At 36.6% G+C, this 18,688-nt stretch overlaps 1 protein-coding gene across 3 annotated transcripts in view; it reads left to right on the top strand.

Moving 5' to 3' along the window:
- The window catches only part of AOPEP (aminopeptidase O (putative)), a 524,226-nt gene that overhangs the window by 53,235 nt on the left and 452,303 nt on the right, over nucleotides 1–18,688 (top strand). For all 3 annotated transcript variants that reach the window (XR_008913378.1, XM_007497916.2, XM_007497922.2), the window contains exon 3: nucleotides 3,375–3,541. Coding sequence is in view for 2 of the 3 variants with exons in the window: in XM_007497916.2 (XP_007497978.1) it covers nucleotides 3,375–3,541 (167 nt within the window). In the remaining variant the exon portion in view is untranslated. The remainder of the gene's footprint in view (nucleotides 1–3,374; nucleotides 3,542–18,688) is intronic.

Here is an 18,688-nt window from a genome sequence, read left to right as displayed (position 1 = left end):
CATTCTCAGTTGACTACAAATGTGCTTGTCTTCCCCCATCCTTAAAAGACCTTCATTATACCCAATCATCCCAGTAATATATCATGCTATATCTCTCATTTTTTTCTCTGCCAAATTCCTTCAAAAAGCTGTCTATACTCTTCACTGCCTTTCTTATTCTTTTAAATCCTCTTCAATCTGACCTTTAATCTCATCACTCAACTCCAAAGTACCCTTTCCAAAGGTCACCAGCAATCTCTTAATTGCCAAAGTTGACAGTTTTCTCAGTTCATCTTTCTTGAATTCTCTTGATACTTGGCTACACTTCTCTCTTGAATACGCTTTCTTTTGGATGTTATGAACTCTTGGTTCTCCTCCTGTCTTTCTAGCTGTTCCTTTTGAGTTTTCTTTGCTGAATTATCATCCATGACATTCTTACCAAGGGTTGGGATACCTCAGGACTTTATTCTGATCCCTTATCTTATCTCTTTATACTCTTCTCCCAAACCCTGTCTCTCTCTTGAGCTCCAGTCCCCTGTCACATCCTGCCTTCTAATTAATATTGAATTAATACCTCAAACTTAGCTTGTCTAAAACGAAAACTATCCTTTGGGATTTTCCTATTTCTCTAAAGGGAAATATCCTTATTGACAGTCTTCATTCTTCACTCCTCTATATCTCACGTATCTACTCTGCTGCCAGATCTTGTCTCTTTAACTTCCTCATTTCCTGCACCCACCACCTTCTCGCCTCCATTCACATATTTGCCACCTTTGTTCAGGCCACCATTAGTTCCCACTTGTTCTATTGCTATGGTTTCCTAATCAGTCTCTCTGCCTCAAATCTCTCCCCTCTCTAATCTACTGGCCACCCAGTCGACCTGAAGTGAAGATCTGACCACGCCATTCCCCAACTCGGTAAATGCTAATGGATTTTTATTAACTATAGGATCAAATATAAAGTCCTCTGTTTGGATTTAAGGACCTTTATAATCTGTCTGTAACCTACCTTTCCATTCTTATTGCACAATCCCTTTCAATGTCATATGGTCCAGTCAAACTAGCATTCTTATTTTTTTTCATATATAGCATGCCACGTTCTATCTGTCTGCCTTTGACTGGCTGGCCTCATAACTAAAGTGACCTCCTTCCTCCTCTCTGCCTTCAGTACTTAGCTCAAGTGCCATCAGCTCCATGAAACCATTCCTGATTCCCCAGCCATTAAAGTCAATCAAGAAGCATTTATTAAATATATATACTATATGCTAGGCACTGTGCTGTGCTAGGAATGCAGATATAAGCAAAAAGAAAGAGACTTCGGAAAGAGGTACTAATACAAAGATAAAATAGCCTTTTATCTCAAAGAGCTTTTGTTCCATTGTAGCAAATAAGTGCCTTGAGGATTAAAAGGTAAAACCACACATTTTCTTCAATGTCAAAAATTTTAATTGGAGTTAATAAAAAATTAAGAGTTAAAACTGGGACAAACTGATGTCTGGAATGGCATTTCAGAAAACACATAATTGGAATATCAAGTCAAGTTTCATTGCGATGAGGTCCAGAGTAGATGGTTATCCAGCTGTAGCTTCCAGTGGTACAGTGCCCTATTTACCTCACCAGTGCGATTAAGAATATGGCCTCTCAAGAAAAGAACTAGATCAGAAGATAAACAGGGCAATGGAATACTACAAGAATATAAGTCTATGGATTGTGGGTTGTGTTGCACAGGACATTTCAAAGGAAACAGAAGCAAGAAAAACTATAGGCACAAAAATTACTTCTTGCAAAAGTCCTATTCATGCAAAAGAAAAAGGAATCCAAAAAGCATCCCAAAGGAGCAGAAAAAACAGGCTCAAACATCACTTATGAAGATTATACTATGTAGAAAAGTTAACCTATAGTCGTACCTAGTCTCTGTGCTCAAGTATAGCCTCTGATTAGAGAAGATCTGTCTCAGACCATATAAAATGGTTATATCTGGGCAGACTTTGAAGGGCCACAAGGGATTTGCTTTTAGATTATCTAATAGACCAGATCTCTTGAGTTCACATCAGGATATTGCTGGGTGGTCAGAACAAACTGAGGGAAAAAAAAAAAACCTCATTTTTGTGGAGAGAATCAGCTCTGAAGTCAATTGCATAATTTTGGGCAAATCTGAGCCTCAGTTTTCTCATTTATAAAATGAAGACAATAGTACTCTTGTAGTTCCTGTCTCATAGGGTTCCTGTGAGGATCAAATGAAGAATGTGTGTTTGGATGTGTAAACCATGAAGTATTAAATAAGTGCCAAGAATTATTTTTATGGGCAAATAATATTAAAGAATAATCACAGTGAATGAAAAGAGAATTAAATAATATTGCCTACATACAGAAGAATACATTATTACTCACTAGATATGAAAAAGTATTAAATTCACATTATGTTTTCTTGTAGCTTCTGGTAACCAAGTAGTAGAAACATTTCCACATGATTTGCACTAAAATTCAGCCTTGTTTTTTACTCTCTCTTACTAAGAGAATGTATTCCATAATCTTATATGACATTTTCATTTCCATCAACCAACCATGACTAATCTTTCAAGAGAAGAATGGCTATTCCTCCTTTTAACCCTAGATACATGCAAATTCCTTATGTGTTCTGGTTCTTATTAAAATGGAAACAGAATGAATCTAGCATCTTACTATCGATTTTCTAGGCTTGCATTGATTTTTAACAGCGTGGATTTCCAGTTCCACATGCCAATCAGTAATAGGCTATAATCCTATGTATATTCCTATCTTATTTCTTGGCCCTAATGCAAGGAATGCATGCAAGTGTTCCATTTAGGATAGCGGTTTCTGTGATGGAGGTGTCCTTCTGTAGGCACAGGACTTGAGACCACCAGCTTATTTTTCCAACATTTAATACCTCGGTGCTCTCCAAACACATTTTTTCCAGAATACTTTCCAGAAGGTTTTAAAGAATATTTCTAAGCTCTCTGTCTTTTTTTTTTTATTTTAAAACATAAGAGTTGAAGGGGACAAAATAATGTAAATTAGAAGTTGGCAAACAACTATTTGAAACTTCATTCAAAATGCTTTTTCTCCCTCCAACCAAACGTACATGTACCACTCCTCCTCTACCAAAAAAAAAATCTATCTAATCATTTACATATTTAAGCAATTGATATAGTAAAAGATTACCATGTGACTTTCCAAGCATGCCATTGACATTTTCAGTCTTGTATGCCTTGAAATGTATAATACACAAAGCTTTATAATAATCCATCCTGCTTACCTTCCTATACCATGTCCCCCCTCCCCTGCAAAGCTCAATTTAACCTTCACTAATGCAGCAGTAAAGAATATGATGCTTCATTTTGAATATTCTACCTTTTCTTTCTCTCTCTTCCTCAGGCCATGTGTTTATACTATGGGATCCCCAATAAACAACAGGGCCCTTTTTCCATGCCAAGAGCCACCAGTTGCCATGTCAACATGGCAGGCTACAGTCCGAGCAGCTGCATCTTTTGTTGTTTTAATGAGTGGGGAAAATTCTGCCAAGCCAACCCAGCTTCAGGAAGGTACGGTACATGTGTTCTTTGCTTATTTATATATTGCATTAATACTGGACCCAGAAACCCAATAAGGAATGTATTTTTAAACTTTAAATAGCCCTTTTATTAGTTAAATTAAAATCCATTATTAGATAAGCTATGTGAAAATGAGATGGTGGACCCCTGGGTTAGCAGTTCATATTTTATATAAGTCAGTAGTGGTTTATGTTTCAGATTCTATGGGAAATAGTTTGGTGGTTTTGGTTTGATGTGGCAGCCTACAGTGGCCAGCAACCACATGATAGGAACACCATTATAATAAGTTTATTTTTCTGAGAGTTGCTATTTTTGCTGAATTGGCTTTTCCCCATGAGTCTACAAGTGCACAAATAAATGAATGAGAAAGCATTTATTAAAGGCATACTATGTGCCAGGTACTATTCTTAGTGCTGAGAATGCAAATACAACAGTTCTTACCCTTGGGAACCTGTAGTCAAGGAAGGGGTCAGAATACATATATAGGAGTGGTGGCCATGGAAGGGAATGTCTGGAGATATTCCCATTCCCTTTTTATCTGGGGGCACATTGATTTTGAGTGCATAGAATCATAGAACTGAAACTGGAAGAAACCTCAGAGGCCATCTGGTCTAATTCTCTGAACTGACAGATAAGGAAACTGAGGTGCTGGAAGATTAAGTGATTTGTCCAAGGTTATATAAGTAGTAAATACTGAATTCACATCCTCTCTTGTTAGAGCCAGTGTTTTTTCTTTTAAATTTTATTTTTTATCGTGAATTTAGCAACAATTTACAAATAAACTTTTGAATATACAAAGAAAAAAAATTGCATAGAAAATGAATTGGGCAATAATTGAACAAATTTTGGTACATTAATGAAATTGAACACTATTGAGCTATAAGAAATGATGAAAGATGGTTTTAGGAATATCTGGGAAGACACATGAACTGCTGCAGAAGAGAAGAGAAGGGAAAAGAATGAGAAGTTTATAAAAAAAAAACATGGTAAAGAAAAATAGCTTCAAAAGACTTAAAAATGTAAACTCTTTTGATCAGTGTCATGACCAACCATCCTTCTTGAGCACAAGTGATGAAGTCGGCTAACTATGAAGCAATATGGGCATTTGTTTTGTATAATTAGGCATATTTTATTTGTTTTGTTTTATGTTTCTCATATTGTCAAGATTTTCTGACAGTGAAAAGACTGAGCTGAACTAGTGATAGGGTACCCAAAAGAAGAAAAAGAAAGAAAGAAAAATAAACAGAGGGCCATTGAAGAATTTTTTTAACACAGAGAAATGAATAGGAAAAAGTCTGAAAGGAATCCCAGAAAAACAAGAGAGCTTCTAAGTTTACTTTTTGAATTTGTTGTAACTGTATAATTTATTTCAGTTGAATCTAATTATATAATAAAATATAATTGGATCATATAGCGAAAGAAATTAAACTGTACATAATAGGTAATTTCTGTTTCATGTATCATCTTCCCATTCTGTTCCATAATGTATGTCAAAATGCCAATTTTATTTGGAGCTCAGAAAAAATAAAAGCAATTAAAACAAAATTTTAACACCAAAAGAAAGAGAAATTTAACATTTCTAAATACAGAATAGAACAGAAAAAGTAAATTATAGATAAAACTAGTAAAATGTATTGTTTTCTGTCAGCTTTTAAGAAAATAAGCATGTAATATGTTCAACATGTTCCTTTTGATGCCCTCTTACTTTTGTTGTTTTCTGGAATTTCCTTTTTTTTATCTTTAGTGCATTTAAAAAAAATGCTTAAATCGCCTTCTTCTCTTTCTCAAAATACTGCTTCTGCTAACTCTACCCCTTTACCTCTACCCCCATTGTAGAAAACATACCACACAGTTCTTATAATGAGCCAACATAATCCATCAGAACAAATTTACACATTTGCCAGGTCCAAAAATGTGTGTCTCACTCTATACATTGAGTACTTCACTCCTCTGTCAGGAATATGGGTAGCTTGCTTTTATCATTTTAAAGTCTCAGTCATTATATTGATTAGAGTTCTTAGGCCTTTCAAAGTTGTTTTCTTTTTTACAATGTTTTCTTTCCTGATTCCATTCACTGAAATCTCCATCAATTCATCCAAATCTTTTAAGGTTATTCTGAAACAGTATCTTTTGTAATTATTTAGATCTAATAATATTCCATTATATGAATATACCATAATTTATTTATCCATTCCCTACTTTATGGGACCCCTCAAGAAACTTTCTCTTAATTAAAGTTCCTAAGAAAAGGAGAATGCAAATACAAAGGACTAGGTGAAACTAACAGACATCTCATGAACTTCACTTTTTTTAACTGGACCAAAGAAGGTTTAACTACACACAGATGGACACATGTGCCCATGAGCGTGCGCACAAACAGACACAGACACATACAAGTTTAATGTAGAAATTTTTTTTTGGTCATGTTCAATAATTTGTGACCCCATTTGGGATTTTCTTGGCAGAGATACTGGAATACCTTGCCATTTCTTTCTCAGCTCATTTTATAGATGAGGCAAATAGACTTAAGTAACTAGCCCATGGTCAAAAAATGAGGCAAATAGGTTTAAGTAACTAGTCCATAGTCACACAGGTAGTGTCAGAGACCAGATTTGAACTGAGGAAGATGAGTTTCCAGACTTCAGGCCCAGCACTTTATCCTGAATATAGAATACTCAAATTCAATTGACAAATAAGTGGAGGACTAGGAGGGGAGAAAAGAAGCTATTGAGAGAGTGGGTAGTGATGATATAAGAGATTCAAGAAAAAACAAGTTTCTTAGGGTGTCTTTATGAATAGAAAACAAATATAAATAAAATATAAAAACCAATGATCATGGTCTAGTCAAAGTGAAGAGAAGGCCATTTGACTGGGAGCAGATGACTTCAATTATACAGTTAAGTATTAACAGCTTAACCTGAAATAAGACTCTGGGGATACTCTATATATTACTTGTGTTGGTCACATTCCTCTTCTTTCACTGCCTTCTATTAATTTGTAAATAAGGGATAGAGGACAGGCCAAAGGAGAAAGTACAATCATCTCTGAATGTGAATGGAATCAATCTACCTATAAAACAGAAAATTGTAACAAAGTAGATTAGAACACAGAATCCAATAATATACTGTTTACAAGGAAAAGACTTGAAAGGTAAAGATTTGTACAAGAGTCAGCCCAGTGACTTAGTGGAGAGGGAGCCAAGGCTAGACACAGAAGGTCCTGGGTTCGTATCTAGCTGTAGATCCTTTCTATCTGTGTGACCCTCTATAAGTCACAAGCCAAATTGCCTCACCCATACCACTCTTCTTCCTTGAAACCAATACTTAGTATGGATTCCAAGATGAAATGTAAGAATTAAAAAAATAATTTACACAAAGTTAAAATGAGAGCAAAATCAGAATTTGTCTTGCCTCAATTGAACTTAAAAAAGCCAGGGTAGACATCATGATTTCAGATAAGGTCACAGTAAAAATAGACATAGTTAAAATAAAAAAGCATAGAAACTACATTATGCTCAAAAGCACTTTGGATAATAAAATAATATCAGTAATTAACATGTATGCATTTAATAGTATAATATTATGCTCTCAAAATAGCAGATCAAAATAAAAATAATAGATCAAAGAAAATTACCATTGACAGGAATTATAGGCAATAAAACACTGGACTTGGAATTAAAAGACCTGAGTTCAAATCCTACCTCAGACACTTAACTGTGTAACCCTGAAGCATCACTTAATCTCTGTCAGCTTCAGTTTCCTCATCATTAACATCATTAAAATGAAGGAATGGCAGTGGACTTAATGGCCTTTAAGGTCCCTTCCAGGTCTAAATCTATGATCAACATACCAGTACTTTTGGATGTAGCCAAAAAAGTTATTATGGGGAAGTTTACGTCTCTATATACTCTTATCAACAAAACGGGGCAGGGGGCGGGGGAGAGAACAACAGAAAATGAATTAGGTATGTAACTGAAAAATTGGAAGAGAAAAGGATTGGAAATTCCAACCAAATACAAAAATAAGTATCATTAAAAATCAAAGAACTGATAAGCAAAAATAAAAATATTAAATTGATAAAATGAGTAACTTAGTTTTTGGTTAAACACACACACATATACACAGAGAAAACCAAATAAAATGGATCAGCCAAAAGTCTGATCAGAAGAAGAAAGCCAAGTTGCCAGTATTAATAAAGAAACAGAATCCATAAAATAAGGAGGAAGTAAGATAGATTATTAGAGTATAAAACTGAACAAATTTGAAGAATATAAGGCTAAAAATGTATTGCTTCTTCCTAATGGGAACACTAGAGAATATACAGAATTAGCATCCTGTGACACTTAAAAAATCAGATCACTGATTAGGGAGCAGAGAAATTGAAAATAAATATTGAAAAGCAGAAATTCCAAAAATGTTCATTTTAGACTATGAGGTAATAATGATCAAAGAAGGGAGCAGAAGCAAAAAACATAAACCTAGATAAATAATAATGAAATCTCAAATAATGAAATAAAGAACAAATCATGGAAACAACTAATGGCTATATGAAATGCAATGACAATCATGAGATAACATACTAAAACTTTTAAGATACAATTAATATAGTTCTCAGGTAAAAAATTATGTCTCTAAAAGCATGTATTAGCAAATAAAAAAACCAAATTAATGAGCTGAATATTAACTTTTAAAATAAAAAAATCAACAAATCAAGTAAAAGGAATCGCCAAAGAGTAAATAATGAAAATTAGAGAAGGAAATAGATTGGAGAAAAATAAGAAAGTATAGAATGGATAAACATAATCAATAGCTGATTCTTTTAAAAGAGCTTCAATTGGTAAACTTTTCATTTCATTAATTGATGTTTTAAAATGGTAAAAATATAAAATATAAAAACAGATTATTTATAAAAATATGTAATAACCAAATTAATTATCTTAAATGATCTGCTTTCAGAAAACAAATTGAATTAGTTTTAAGAGAACTACTAAAAAACCAAATCTGGGCCAGTTGGATTTATAGGAAAACTCTACCACGCTTGTTAAGGAAATTTAGTATTTATAATACTCAAATTATTTTAAACATTGAGAAAGAAATCATTCTACCAAATCTTCTTATGAAACAAAAGGTAGTCAGTATTTAAACCAGGAAAGTATAAAACACAGAAAGAGAATTATAGAGAAATATCATTAATGAATTTTGATTCAAACATTTAAAATAAAATTCTAGCAAAAATTTTTTAATCATTAAAATTTTTCTAGGGTCAAGTTGCATTTTATATTAGAGATGGAAGGGTGGTTTAACTTTAGGAAAAAATTAACATAGTTAATCTTATTAAGATGTCTAAACATGATTATATCAACAGATGTTAAAAAAAAACTTTGACAAGGTAAAACACTCATCCTAAAACACTCATAAAAATCCTACAAAGTAGAAGCAGAGAATTCTTTTTAAACAGCAAAAATATTCAATCTAACGCAGCATTATATGAAATAGGGAAAGATTAGAAGCTTACCCAGTATATATAGGAGTAAAGCAAAGGTCTCCCCTTTATCCACTATTACTTGACACAATTCTCAAAGAAATAACAGTAGCAAGAAAATAAAAGGAGAAGGATAGACAAAGAGGAAGCAAAAGTATCCCTATATCCTGATTATAGATAGGTTGGTTTAATTAGAATATCTAAAGGAATCAGAATGGAACTATAAAAGACCAATAATAGCTACAGTTAAATTTTAAGCTACAAATTCAAGAAGGCAATGTTAGAAAGGGAAATTCCATTCAAGTAACTGCAAAATGCATATAATATTTTTTAGGATCAACTTACTAGCACATATTAAATATCTTTAGAGTTACAGTTATAAAATGTTTCTTAAAGAAGTAAAGAATAAGTTAGCTGGTGAAATAGTCACTGCATATGACTGGATCATGCCAATATAAAAAGTGGCAATACCAAAAAAAAACCCCAAACTCTATAAGATAAATGGTATGCAGTCAAACTACCAAAGACATACTTTACAGAGCTAGACAAACTATGTTACAGAATTTCATTTAGAAGAATAGTAGATGTAGAAAATGAAGTGAAATTGCTTTTAAAAGGTAGGAATGAAAGAGAAATAACCTTTTCAGGCCTTAGAATATATTACAAAGCATAAAAACATTTTCTACTGGTTAAAAACTAGAAAAACCAGTCAGTGGAATAGATGAGACAAAGAAAATTCTGAAATAACTAGTTTCAACTAGTGTTTTATAAACCCCAAAGCATAACTTTTCTTGGCAAGAACTTCCTATCTAACAAAAACTACTGGGAAAATTTAGGTTTGTATTGATATCTTATATCATATTTTATAATCAATTTGAAATAGATATAAGACATGAAAATGAAAGTTCATATTATTAGAAAACCAGAAGTGAAATCCACCTTATATTTTCACAGCTATGAGTAAGGGATAAATTATTAACCAAATGGAATAGAGAGAAAGTATAAAAAATAGATAAATTTGATTACATGAATTAAAAAGCTTTTGCACAAGTAAAATCAATCCAACCTCAATATGAAAGAACTTTGTTGACTTTAAGAAAAAAAATCTGTCTCAAATATCTTTGATAAAGGTTTGAAATCTAAGATATATAGGTAACTAACAGAAAATATATAAGAATCAAAGGATATTCCATAATAGATAGTAAAAAAAAAGACTGTTGGCATACACATTTCAAAAGAAAAATTGCAAAGTATTCATAACTATATAAAAGTGCTCCAAATAACTTCTAGTAAGTGTGGAAAGGAAACTAAAAGAAGTTCTGGACTTTCTGCCACCGTGTTGGAAAAAGCAACAGGGAATATTAGAGAGAGAAGAAATTGACAAGACTGACAGTTGGTGGGGGAAGGGGCAACAGGGAGTGGCAATTGGTCTTGTGAGTTTCTCTTCCTTACTGTTGTTGGAGTGGGTATCCAGTTTCTGGATAGAAGTGCCTCTATTTTCTTCAGCCTGAAGAGACAGGCCCATCCAGCTCTGAAAGTCAGAACTTTTCTTGTTGTTTGCTGTCTACTGCTAAGATTTTGAAAGTAAGAAAACTAGCACAGATATAGCATAGACAGGAACAAGAGAAACCCTCCACCAGCCTGTGAGGCCTGGCCTCAGCTCCAAAGCTGAGAAAGACTCAAACCTTATCTAGGGAAATCCCTCTTCCCTTTTCCCTGATACCTCTACAATCTGAACTGGTTATTAAAAAAAATTTATCTTATTTGAATATCACAGTCAGATAAGTGGACTATCTTTTCAGGGGGCATAAAGGGAACTGAACCTCAGTTCAGTCATTCAACTACAAATGGATCTTATTGGACCCCTGCTGGGTGACCAAAGTCTGGGGAAAGGCTTGTCCTTAAGGAGGGTCCGTGTTTACCTGTTCTGGGGCATCTTCAGCATCAATCCATAGAGAAGACATCCCCACAGGCTATCATAAGTGGCCCATTTCTCGGACATCCATTTTGTTGAAAAATAGCCTCTCGGCAGGGGGCATCTCTCTCTTTTTGCCTTACCGGCAGCCATATTTCCTCTTTCCCTTCAACTCCTCCATTCCCTGCTTACAAACCTTCCATATCCCCTGTTTTTTCAATCCCCTCATCTTTCCCTCTAAATATTACATAAGAGAAATACAAATCAAATCAACTCTTAGATTTTACCTCACCCTATAGCAAATTGGCAAAGGTGGTAAAAGATGAGAAGCAGTAAATGTTGGTGGAATTCTTGCAAGGTAAGCGCAATAATGCATTATTGATGGAATTGCAGTTTGATACAACCATTCTAAAAAGCGGTTTGGAATTTTGTAAATAAAGTGACTAAAATTTTTCGTACCTTTAACCTACTGATTTCACTGTTACACATCTATCTATTCAGCAGATGTCAGGGACAAAAAAGGCAGATCCCATATGCATCCAAAATATTTATAGCAGTACCTTAGTAATAGCATCCTCTATTATAATGACACACATCTACATAGTGTTTTTTACTAGTGGTTTAATAGCAATTAATGTCAAGGTTTAATAGCAGGTTTAATAGCAAGGTTTAATAGCAATTAATGTCATTTTCCCTTGAAGGGAAAAATAAGTTACAAGAAAGCAATATTCAACCTAAAAGGGGTATGTATAGAACTGGGGAAGATAATTCTACCTGCTTTGTCTTGGTCATGTAGGGATTCTTAATCCAGGGACTGTGAGTTTCAACATAAATTTCAGATTTCTTTTGTAAGCTTATATTTTCTTTATGATCTTAAAAATATTATTCTTAGAAAGGATTCATAGGCTTTAACAAACTGCTAAGAGGTCTGTGACACAGAATAGAAAGAAATATGCCCATCATTTGGGAAGTAGCTAAGTAAATTGTGATACAGAAATGAAATTTAATATTATTATTCTATAGTAGTAGTGGTAGTCTCTCATGATGGAGTATGACTATTGTCTTTGTGCAGTTTCATCTATGGTGTACCCTCATGTGGCTTTGCAGTCCAAAGACTGAGGCGCACAGTTTGTGGCACATGGGGCATGGGACGCCAGCTGTTACGGGAGGTGCAGCTGTGGCCCGGTGTCGGCGTTCACGCGCAGCGGCAAGACGTTGACGTCGCTCATCTTCAAAGGTGGTGGCGGCATGGTGAATGGGGGTTTGCCAGCTGCTTCTGTCAGAGGCAGCGAGTTCTAGTGGCTTTGGTGTCATGCCAGCCCACTTCAAGTTGGACGTTAGCTGATCCTTGAATCTTTTCTTTGGTCGGCCTTGTTTCCTGAGTCCAGCTGACAGTTCACCATAGAATAGACCTGTCTTGGTATTCGCGGTGGGTCCATGCGGATGACGTGTCCAGACCATCGTAGCTGGGTTTTGAGGACCATCACTTCGATGCTGGTGGAGTTGGCTCTGTCAAGGACTTCCTGGTGGGTGATTCGGTCCTGCCATCGGATCCTCATGATTGACCGGAGGGAGCGTTGGTGGAATTGCTCCAGCTGCTTCATGTGCTTCCGGTACAGTGTTCATGTCTCACCACCGTACAGGAGCGAGCTGAGGACCACTGTGTTGTACACTTTGAGCTTCGTTGCAGTGCTTACACTGCTGTGTTGGAGGACTTTGCAGCACAGCCGCCCAAGTGCCTGGCTGGCCTTTTGGATCCTGGCATTAATCTTGTGGTCTCGGGACCCGTCGTTGGCGATGGTGCTGCCCAGGTACTTGAAAGTGTTGGCATTAGAAAGCTGCATGCCGTCGATTGTAATGCACGGCTGGTTCGTTGGCCTCCCTGGTGCAGGTTGGAACAGCACCTCTGTTTTGCTGAGGCTGATAGTCAGGCCAAACAGTTTTGTTGCAGTAGAGAACCTGTCCACAATGGTTTGGAGATGATTTTCTTGGTGGGCCATGAGAGCACAGTCATCTGCAAAGAGAGTTTCCAGGATGAGTCTCTCTGTTGTCTTTGTTTTTGCAGTCAGGCAGCGAAGGTCGAATAGTTAGCCATCCAGTCGGTATTTGATGTAGACACCCAGGTCTAGATCCATCACAGCATGTCGTAATACTTGGGTGAAGTATAGGTTGAATAGTACCAGAGCGAGGACACAGCCTTGTTTCACGCCACTGGAGATGTTGAAGCGATTGAAAGTCTCTCCACCAGATAGGACTTCCCCTGTCATGTCAACATGAAATAGTTGGATCAGTTTGACAGATTTTGCCGGGCAATTGAGCTTGCTGAGGATCACCCACAATGCGTCCCTGTTCACTGTGTCAAACGCCTTCGTCAGGTCTATGAAGACAATGTAGAGACTCAGGTTCTGCTCAAGGCATTTTTCCTGCCTTTGCCTCACCGTGAAGACCATGTCGATGGTGCTGCGATCTGGTCGGAAGCCACATTGGGATTCAGGCAGGATAAGAAAAGAAGAAAAAATGAATATATAAAGATGCACAGGAAGACATATGAACTGATGCAAACTGAAGTAAGCAGATACAAGAAAACTATGTATAATGAGTACAGAAATCTGAATGATGTTTACAACACATGTAACTGAATTGCTTTGAAATAATAAAAAACAAGATTTACCCCATAAAGAGATTTAAGACCAGTCGCAGAAATGAGAGAGATCATGAGATGTATTCAGACTTTTTTGATATGCTTATTTTGTGGAATTTTTTCCTTCCACCTCTTCTTGTATTCTTTATTAATGAATAATAGGAAAAAGGGATACATTGGGAAATGTATGGGACATAAAAATAAATGTCATGATATGTCAGATTATACCTTGTAGAGAGGTTCATAGCTGTTACTCTTTTTTTATAGATGTAATCTGGGAAGGATCCCAGAGTGAATATCTAGTCCGTTCCATTATTTCACAGATTAGAAAACAAGTTCTGAGAGTGGCCCAGGCAGGAAACAGTAGCCCTGTGTAGTAGATATTGAAACTTGGTGAATTAAAGTGGTGGGAATTTTATAGAAGTTGCACCAGGAAGCAAGCCAAAGAAAAGACTGAATCTTGAGCCCCTCTCCTACACTACTTCCTGTTCCCTTCAACTGTCTGGGAAATGGTCTCACGATGGTAAGTTGTAGATTTTTCCCTTAATGACTAAATCCCACAACCAGTCCTTTAACTTAAGGGAATTTTCTTTTTTGGGGGGAGAAGGGATAAGAAGAGGTTAGGGGAAGGGAAGAGGGAAATTAGGGTCTCCCTAATTTCTAGGTTATCTTGTTGATTGAAGATTTGAAATATAGTCAGTTCAGGACACAAATTTGTCTTCCCCTAAGGGTATATATTCACAGCGCTGCTGACAAGTCTCTTTTGGGCTAAAGAAAATTTCTCTGCTGCTCACAGTCTATGTAGAAGGCAGTGGCTAGAGAGGAGATGAAGAGGGCTGTCTTCCAACTTCTGGTCAAACAGCCAGAGGAGGAATATGAATTCTCAGCCAGCTGAAGTTGCTTAACTGCTAACTTTAAGGTTCTATCGGAACCTTCTCCCCTCCTCTGATGATTGGCATTCCAAAAGTTCTGAGCTCCTTGCTTTTTCTGCAGATCCATTTGTCATTGCCCCATATCTTCATTTTACACTTGGGATTAAACCCAGGTTCCAAATCCAAATCATTACTTTCTACACCACAACTCTCCTGCCTTTTTTATTCTTTACTTTCAAAAAATACCTTGTGACCATGACCTCTGAGTTTAGTCATTATAAGAGTTTGGATAATTTTTTAAATTGTGAATTTATAGCAAGAATTGGTTAATGCGTTTAAAATCCATTACATTTTTGTCACCTGGTCAGTCTGAGGAGTGTCCTTCCAGCAAGGATGGGAGTAATCCCTTTTGTAGTGGGGTCCTGTTGTTGCCTCTTTGGCTAGTAGAGACAGGGGTCCCAAAAGTTGTCCTGGCTCTGGTGATAGGATGGCTGCAGGCCCATGGAGAATTTCTACAGGTTGTTGCAATGGTGTTGCTTCGTGTATGGTGTTGTGGTTGCCTTAATGTGGTTAGAGTGATGGAGGGTGGCATGAAGAAGCCCATTCCTTCACTCCTCCTCGGTTTGGGACTTTTGGAAGGTGATCTTGTTTAGGACTCTGGTGCCTGTCCCAAACCTTACTTGTCTGCCTGCTTTTGCTAATCCACCTACCTGAGTGCCCAAGGCACCCCTTTTGTGTGGGTTTGTCTAGGGCATTCCATAATTATGTTTGATGATAATAACACATTTAAAATTTTTTCTTGTTTTTCTGTCAGATTTTTGTCATTTATAAAGAACTTTCTTCATGTAAACTGAAAGAGAAGGATTTTACAAAGTTGAAATGAAATGATGGAAAAACAAGAGTGATAAACAGGGAAATTGGAATGTTGGAGGGGATGCTGGGAAATTATGAATGAACAGGAGGTTCATAATATCTGGACCCTGGACTGAAAGCAGCTCCCTTTTCTATCTACTGAGGATTTCTCAAACGTATCCTTTGCCCACATTGTTTGTGAATTGATCCTATTTCTCTGTCATCTCAAGACCTGTGTGGACTGACTGGACATTCAACTGTCTGAGAGGGTTTTACCCTGGAGTGTGAGCTGAGTCAGTCCTGAAGACAGAAATATCTCTCTCTAGGTTAGCTATACCTAAAGACATTTTGTTAGTTCTTTACCATTAGAATAGGATAGCCAGCATAGGAGAATCAAGAAGACAGAGAAAGCTTTCAGTTGGCTGCCTGAGCCAAAAGGACCCAACATCCATCTATGTTTTAATATTAGGGAGCTCCTGTTTGACCTCTTCCCTAACCCCATCATAATTATCTTGTCCCAAATAAATAGTATTTGTTTTTCAGTAGCTGTCAGATCTTTAAAGGGGAAAGAAAGAAAGATGGTGGGTGGAGGTTTAGTGCCAGAGGAAGATCTCTATCAGGTCCAGGCAACAAGCAAAGTCCTAGACCGAAAATCCAGCAAGGTCTTTCTACCAGAGGATCTCCCAGGAGGATTAGGTTTCACAAAACTTCCTAATCACCATCATTCTTCATTCCTGTGGTGTGCCCAAATCTGGTATAGACCTCTGCTTTACCTGTGCCTCCATCTGGTAGATCAAGGACAGAAGGAAGCCATCAGCCCTGTCTGAACAGGGAAGGAGTATCTATGGGGGGTTGGATCATCAACACACTCAGACCAACCATTCAACCATCATCCCAGGGGTTCTCCTTTCCTTCTAACAAAATCCTGTGTAAGGTAGGTTGCTTTTCCCAATCATATCTATGGACCTGTTTAATTATATACATTAACAATTCTTCGTTGACCTGGTTATAATCATTTCCCTACATTGAAAACTCTACATAATCAGTACTTTCTGTGATGATTTCTGTTCAAGCAAAAGTTGGCCTATATACCTGAAAATCTTGATTATCAGGTATTGGAATTATAACTGCCAAAAAAAAAAGGAAAAAAATAAGTAGATCTTATAGTAACTACTAGTCATTCTACTCATTCCATCTTTCTCTTCTTTAAATATACCAACCTCCAGAGATAAAAACTCATGTATTCAATTGAATAAAATGTCGAGATCAGGGTGTATAAAACACCCCTCTCTGTATTCAGAGGACCTTTATGCTGACCTGAGTACTATACATGTAATTTCCAGAAGTACTCAAAAAGTGCAAAATAAAGTTTTATTATAACAAAATAAGTTCTAGATCCTCAGGAGTTTGTTCTTTAAGATGTTACCTATATGATCTAAATATGTTTAAATGCTAGGATGAGCTTCAAAGGGCCTTCCTCAGAAGGATTCAAAGGGCTAGAAGAAATCACTCAGTGTTTCTTCATCCTCTTTAATTATGACACATGTCTACATAGTGTTTTTAACTTTTGAAGTTTAATTGCAATTCATGCCAAGGGTAACCTCGAAGGGGAAAAAGTTACGAGAGCAATGTTCAACCTGAAAGAGATGAGGGTAGAACTGGGGAAGATAATTCCACCTGTTTTGTCTTAGTCAAGTAGGAGTTCTTAATCCAGGGTCTATGATCTTGTTTCTTTAATATTTGGATAACCATGCTTCAAAGTAATTGGTTTCTTTTGTCAGCTTATATATTTTCTTTTATGAACTTAAAAACATTGTTTTGAGAAGGGGCTATAGGCTTTAACAGCCTGCCAAAGAAGTCTGTGACACAAATTGTTGAAGAAGTCCCCTGTCTTAGTGACGGGCAAAGTTCTGGAGTGATTGCCCACAATGACCTGAGATTCGAGACCGCAGGCCTTTTGTTTCCATACCCACCTGGCAGATCTGGATATACTTTCCACTGATTCCCTAAGTCAGTCACTGTTCATCTCTCTTGTCTGATAGCAGTATAAACACCACCTTCCTCACCCTCCACCCCCAACACACACTCACACATCAGTTAAGTTGTTTTTCAGACATGCCTGGCTTCATTATCCCATTTAGAGTTTTCTTGGCAAAGATACTAGAACAGTTTGCCATTTCCTTCTAAAGCTCCTTTGACATATAAGGAAAATAAAGCAAGCAGAGTTAAGTGACTTGCCCAAGATCACACAGCTAGTAAGTGTCTGAGGCCAGATTTGAACTCAAGAAGACGAGTTTTTCTGACTCTAGGTCCAATACTCTATCCACTGAGCCACGTAGCTACCCCTACACATAAGTGACCTCTGGTAAATCTTGCTGGTTTGTCATACTAAGGAATGGCTGAGGTTAAGATGTATAGAGTTCTAAGGAACAAAGTTCCACTATGCCAGAAGTGAGTGTGAATTTTCTTGTGTCTACGCCACCTTTGGCTTATATGGTTTCACAGAGCTAACTTTACAAGTGTCTTTCAAAATGTGGGAAAATCGAGCTTGACAAGTATTACTTAACAGTCATTAAGTGTTCTGTGCCAAATATGTTGTTCTTTCTGCATCTAGCAGCAGGTGTTCACCAGACGGACAGCCAAGATAATAATATTAGCTTCCTTGCCAGCCTTACCAAAATTTTCACAGGATGGGATCATGTCTGCGAGTCTCTTTGCACTCCTTAGAGAAAAACAGTATGCACGTACAACATGACAGTGTCATTACATTTCCAAGGAACCTATTTTGTGGATATATTGTCTATTTCTACGCAACCTCTGCTTTCACGTGGCATATCTGTTGTATGAGGAGCCACCCTGGAGATATTGTAAGAAGAAAACGCAAACCTCTTAGTTTTCATTATGGTGACACATAATAAGCCTACTTATTCCACATGCACACACCGGCATGCTCATTAATTCGTTTCTAGCCTATAAAGAAGCAAAGCACTGAGCCAGAGGTTTTTAGAACTAAATAAACCATACAGCAGCATGATAAATTTAATAGCTCATTGAAGAAAAAAGGAACAAGAATGAACACTGAATCTTGACTAAATAAATGAAGGAATTCATTCTTGTCAGTATTTTTAAAAATGTTTCAGCAGCTTAATAGGATTGTAATGACTTGGCCAGCAGTATTCTCATTCTATAATAGAACACCAGAAAAATTTAATCATTTAATAGATACCATACTCCCCCCCCCCAAAGGGCTAAGTTCTGCCACTAGCTTCAAATTGTCTTGTTTGAATCATTTATCATCTTGTTTTGTTCATATAGCTTTACTCATGCAGACTTCAATTGTACTCTATACTATACATAATCATATTGGGGGAAATGAT

The sequence above is a fragment of the Monodelphis domestica genome, chromosome 7 (genome assembly GCF_027887165.1).
Source record: "Monodelphis domestica isolate mMonDom1 chromosome 7, mMonDom1.pri, whole genome shotgun sequence".
Classification (NCBI taxonomy): Eukaryota; Metazoa; Chordata; class Mammalia; order Didelphimorphia; family Didelphidae; genus Monodelphis; species Monodelphis domestica.
This window is presented reverse-complemented; position numbering and strand designations above follow the sequence as displayed.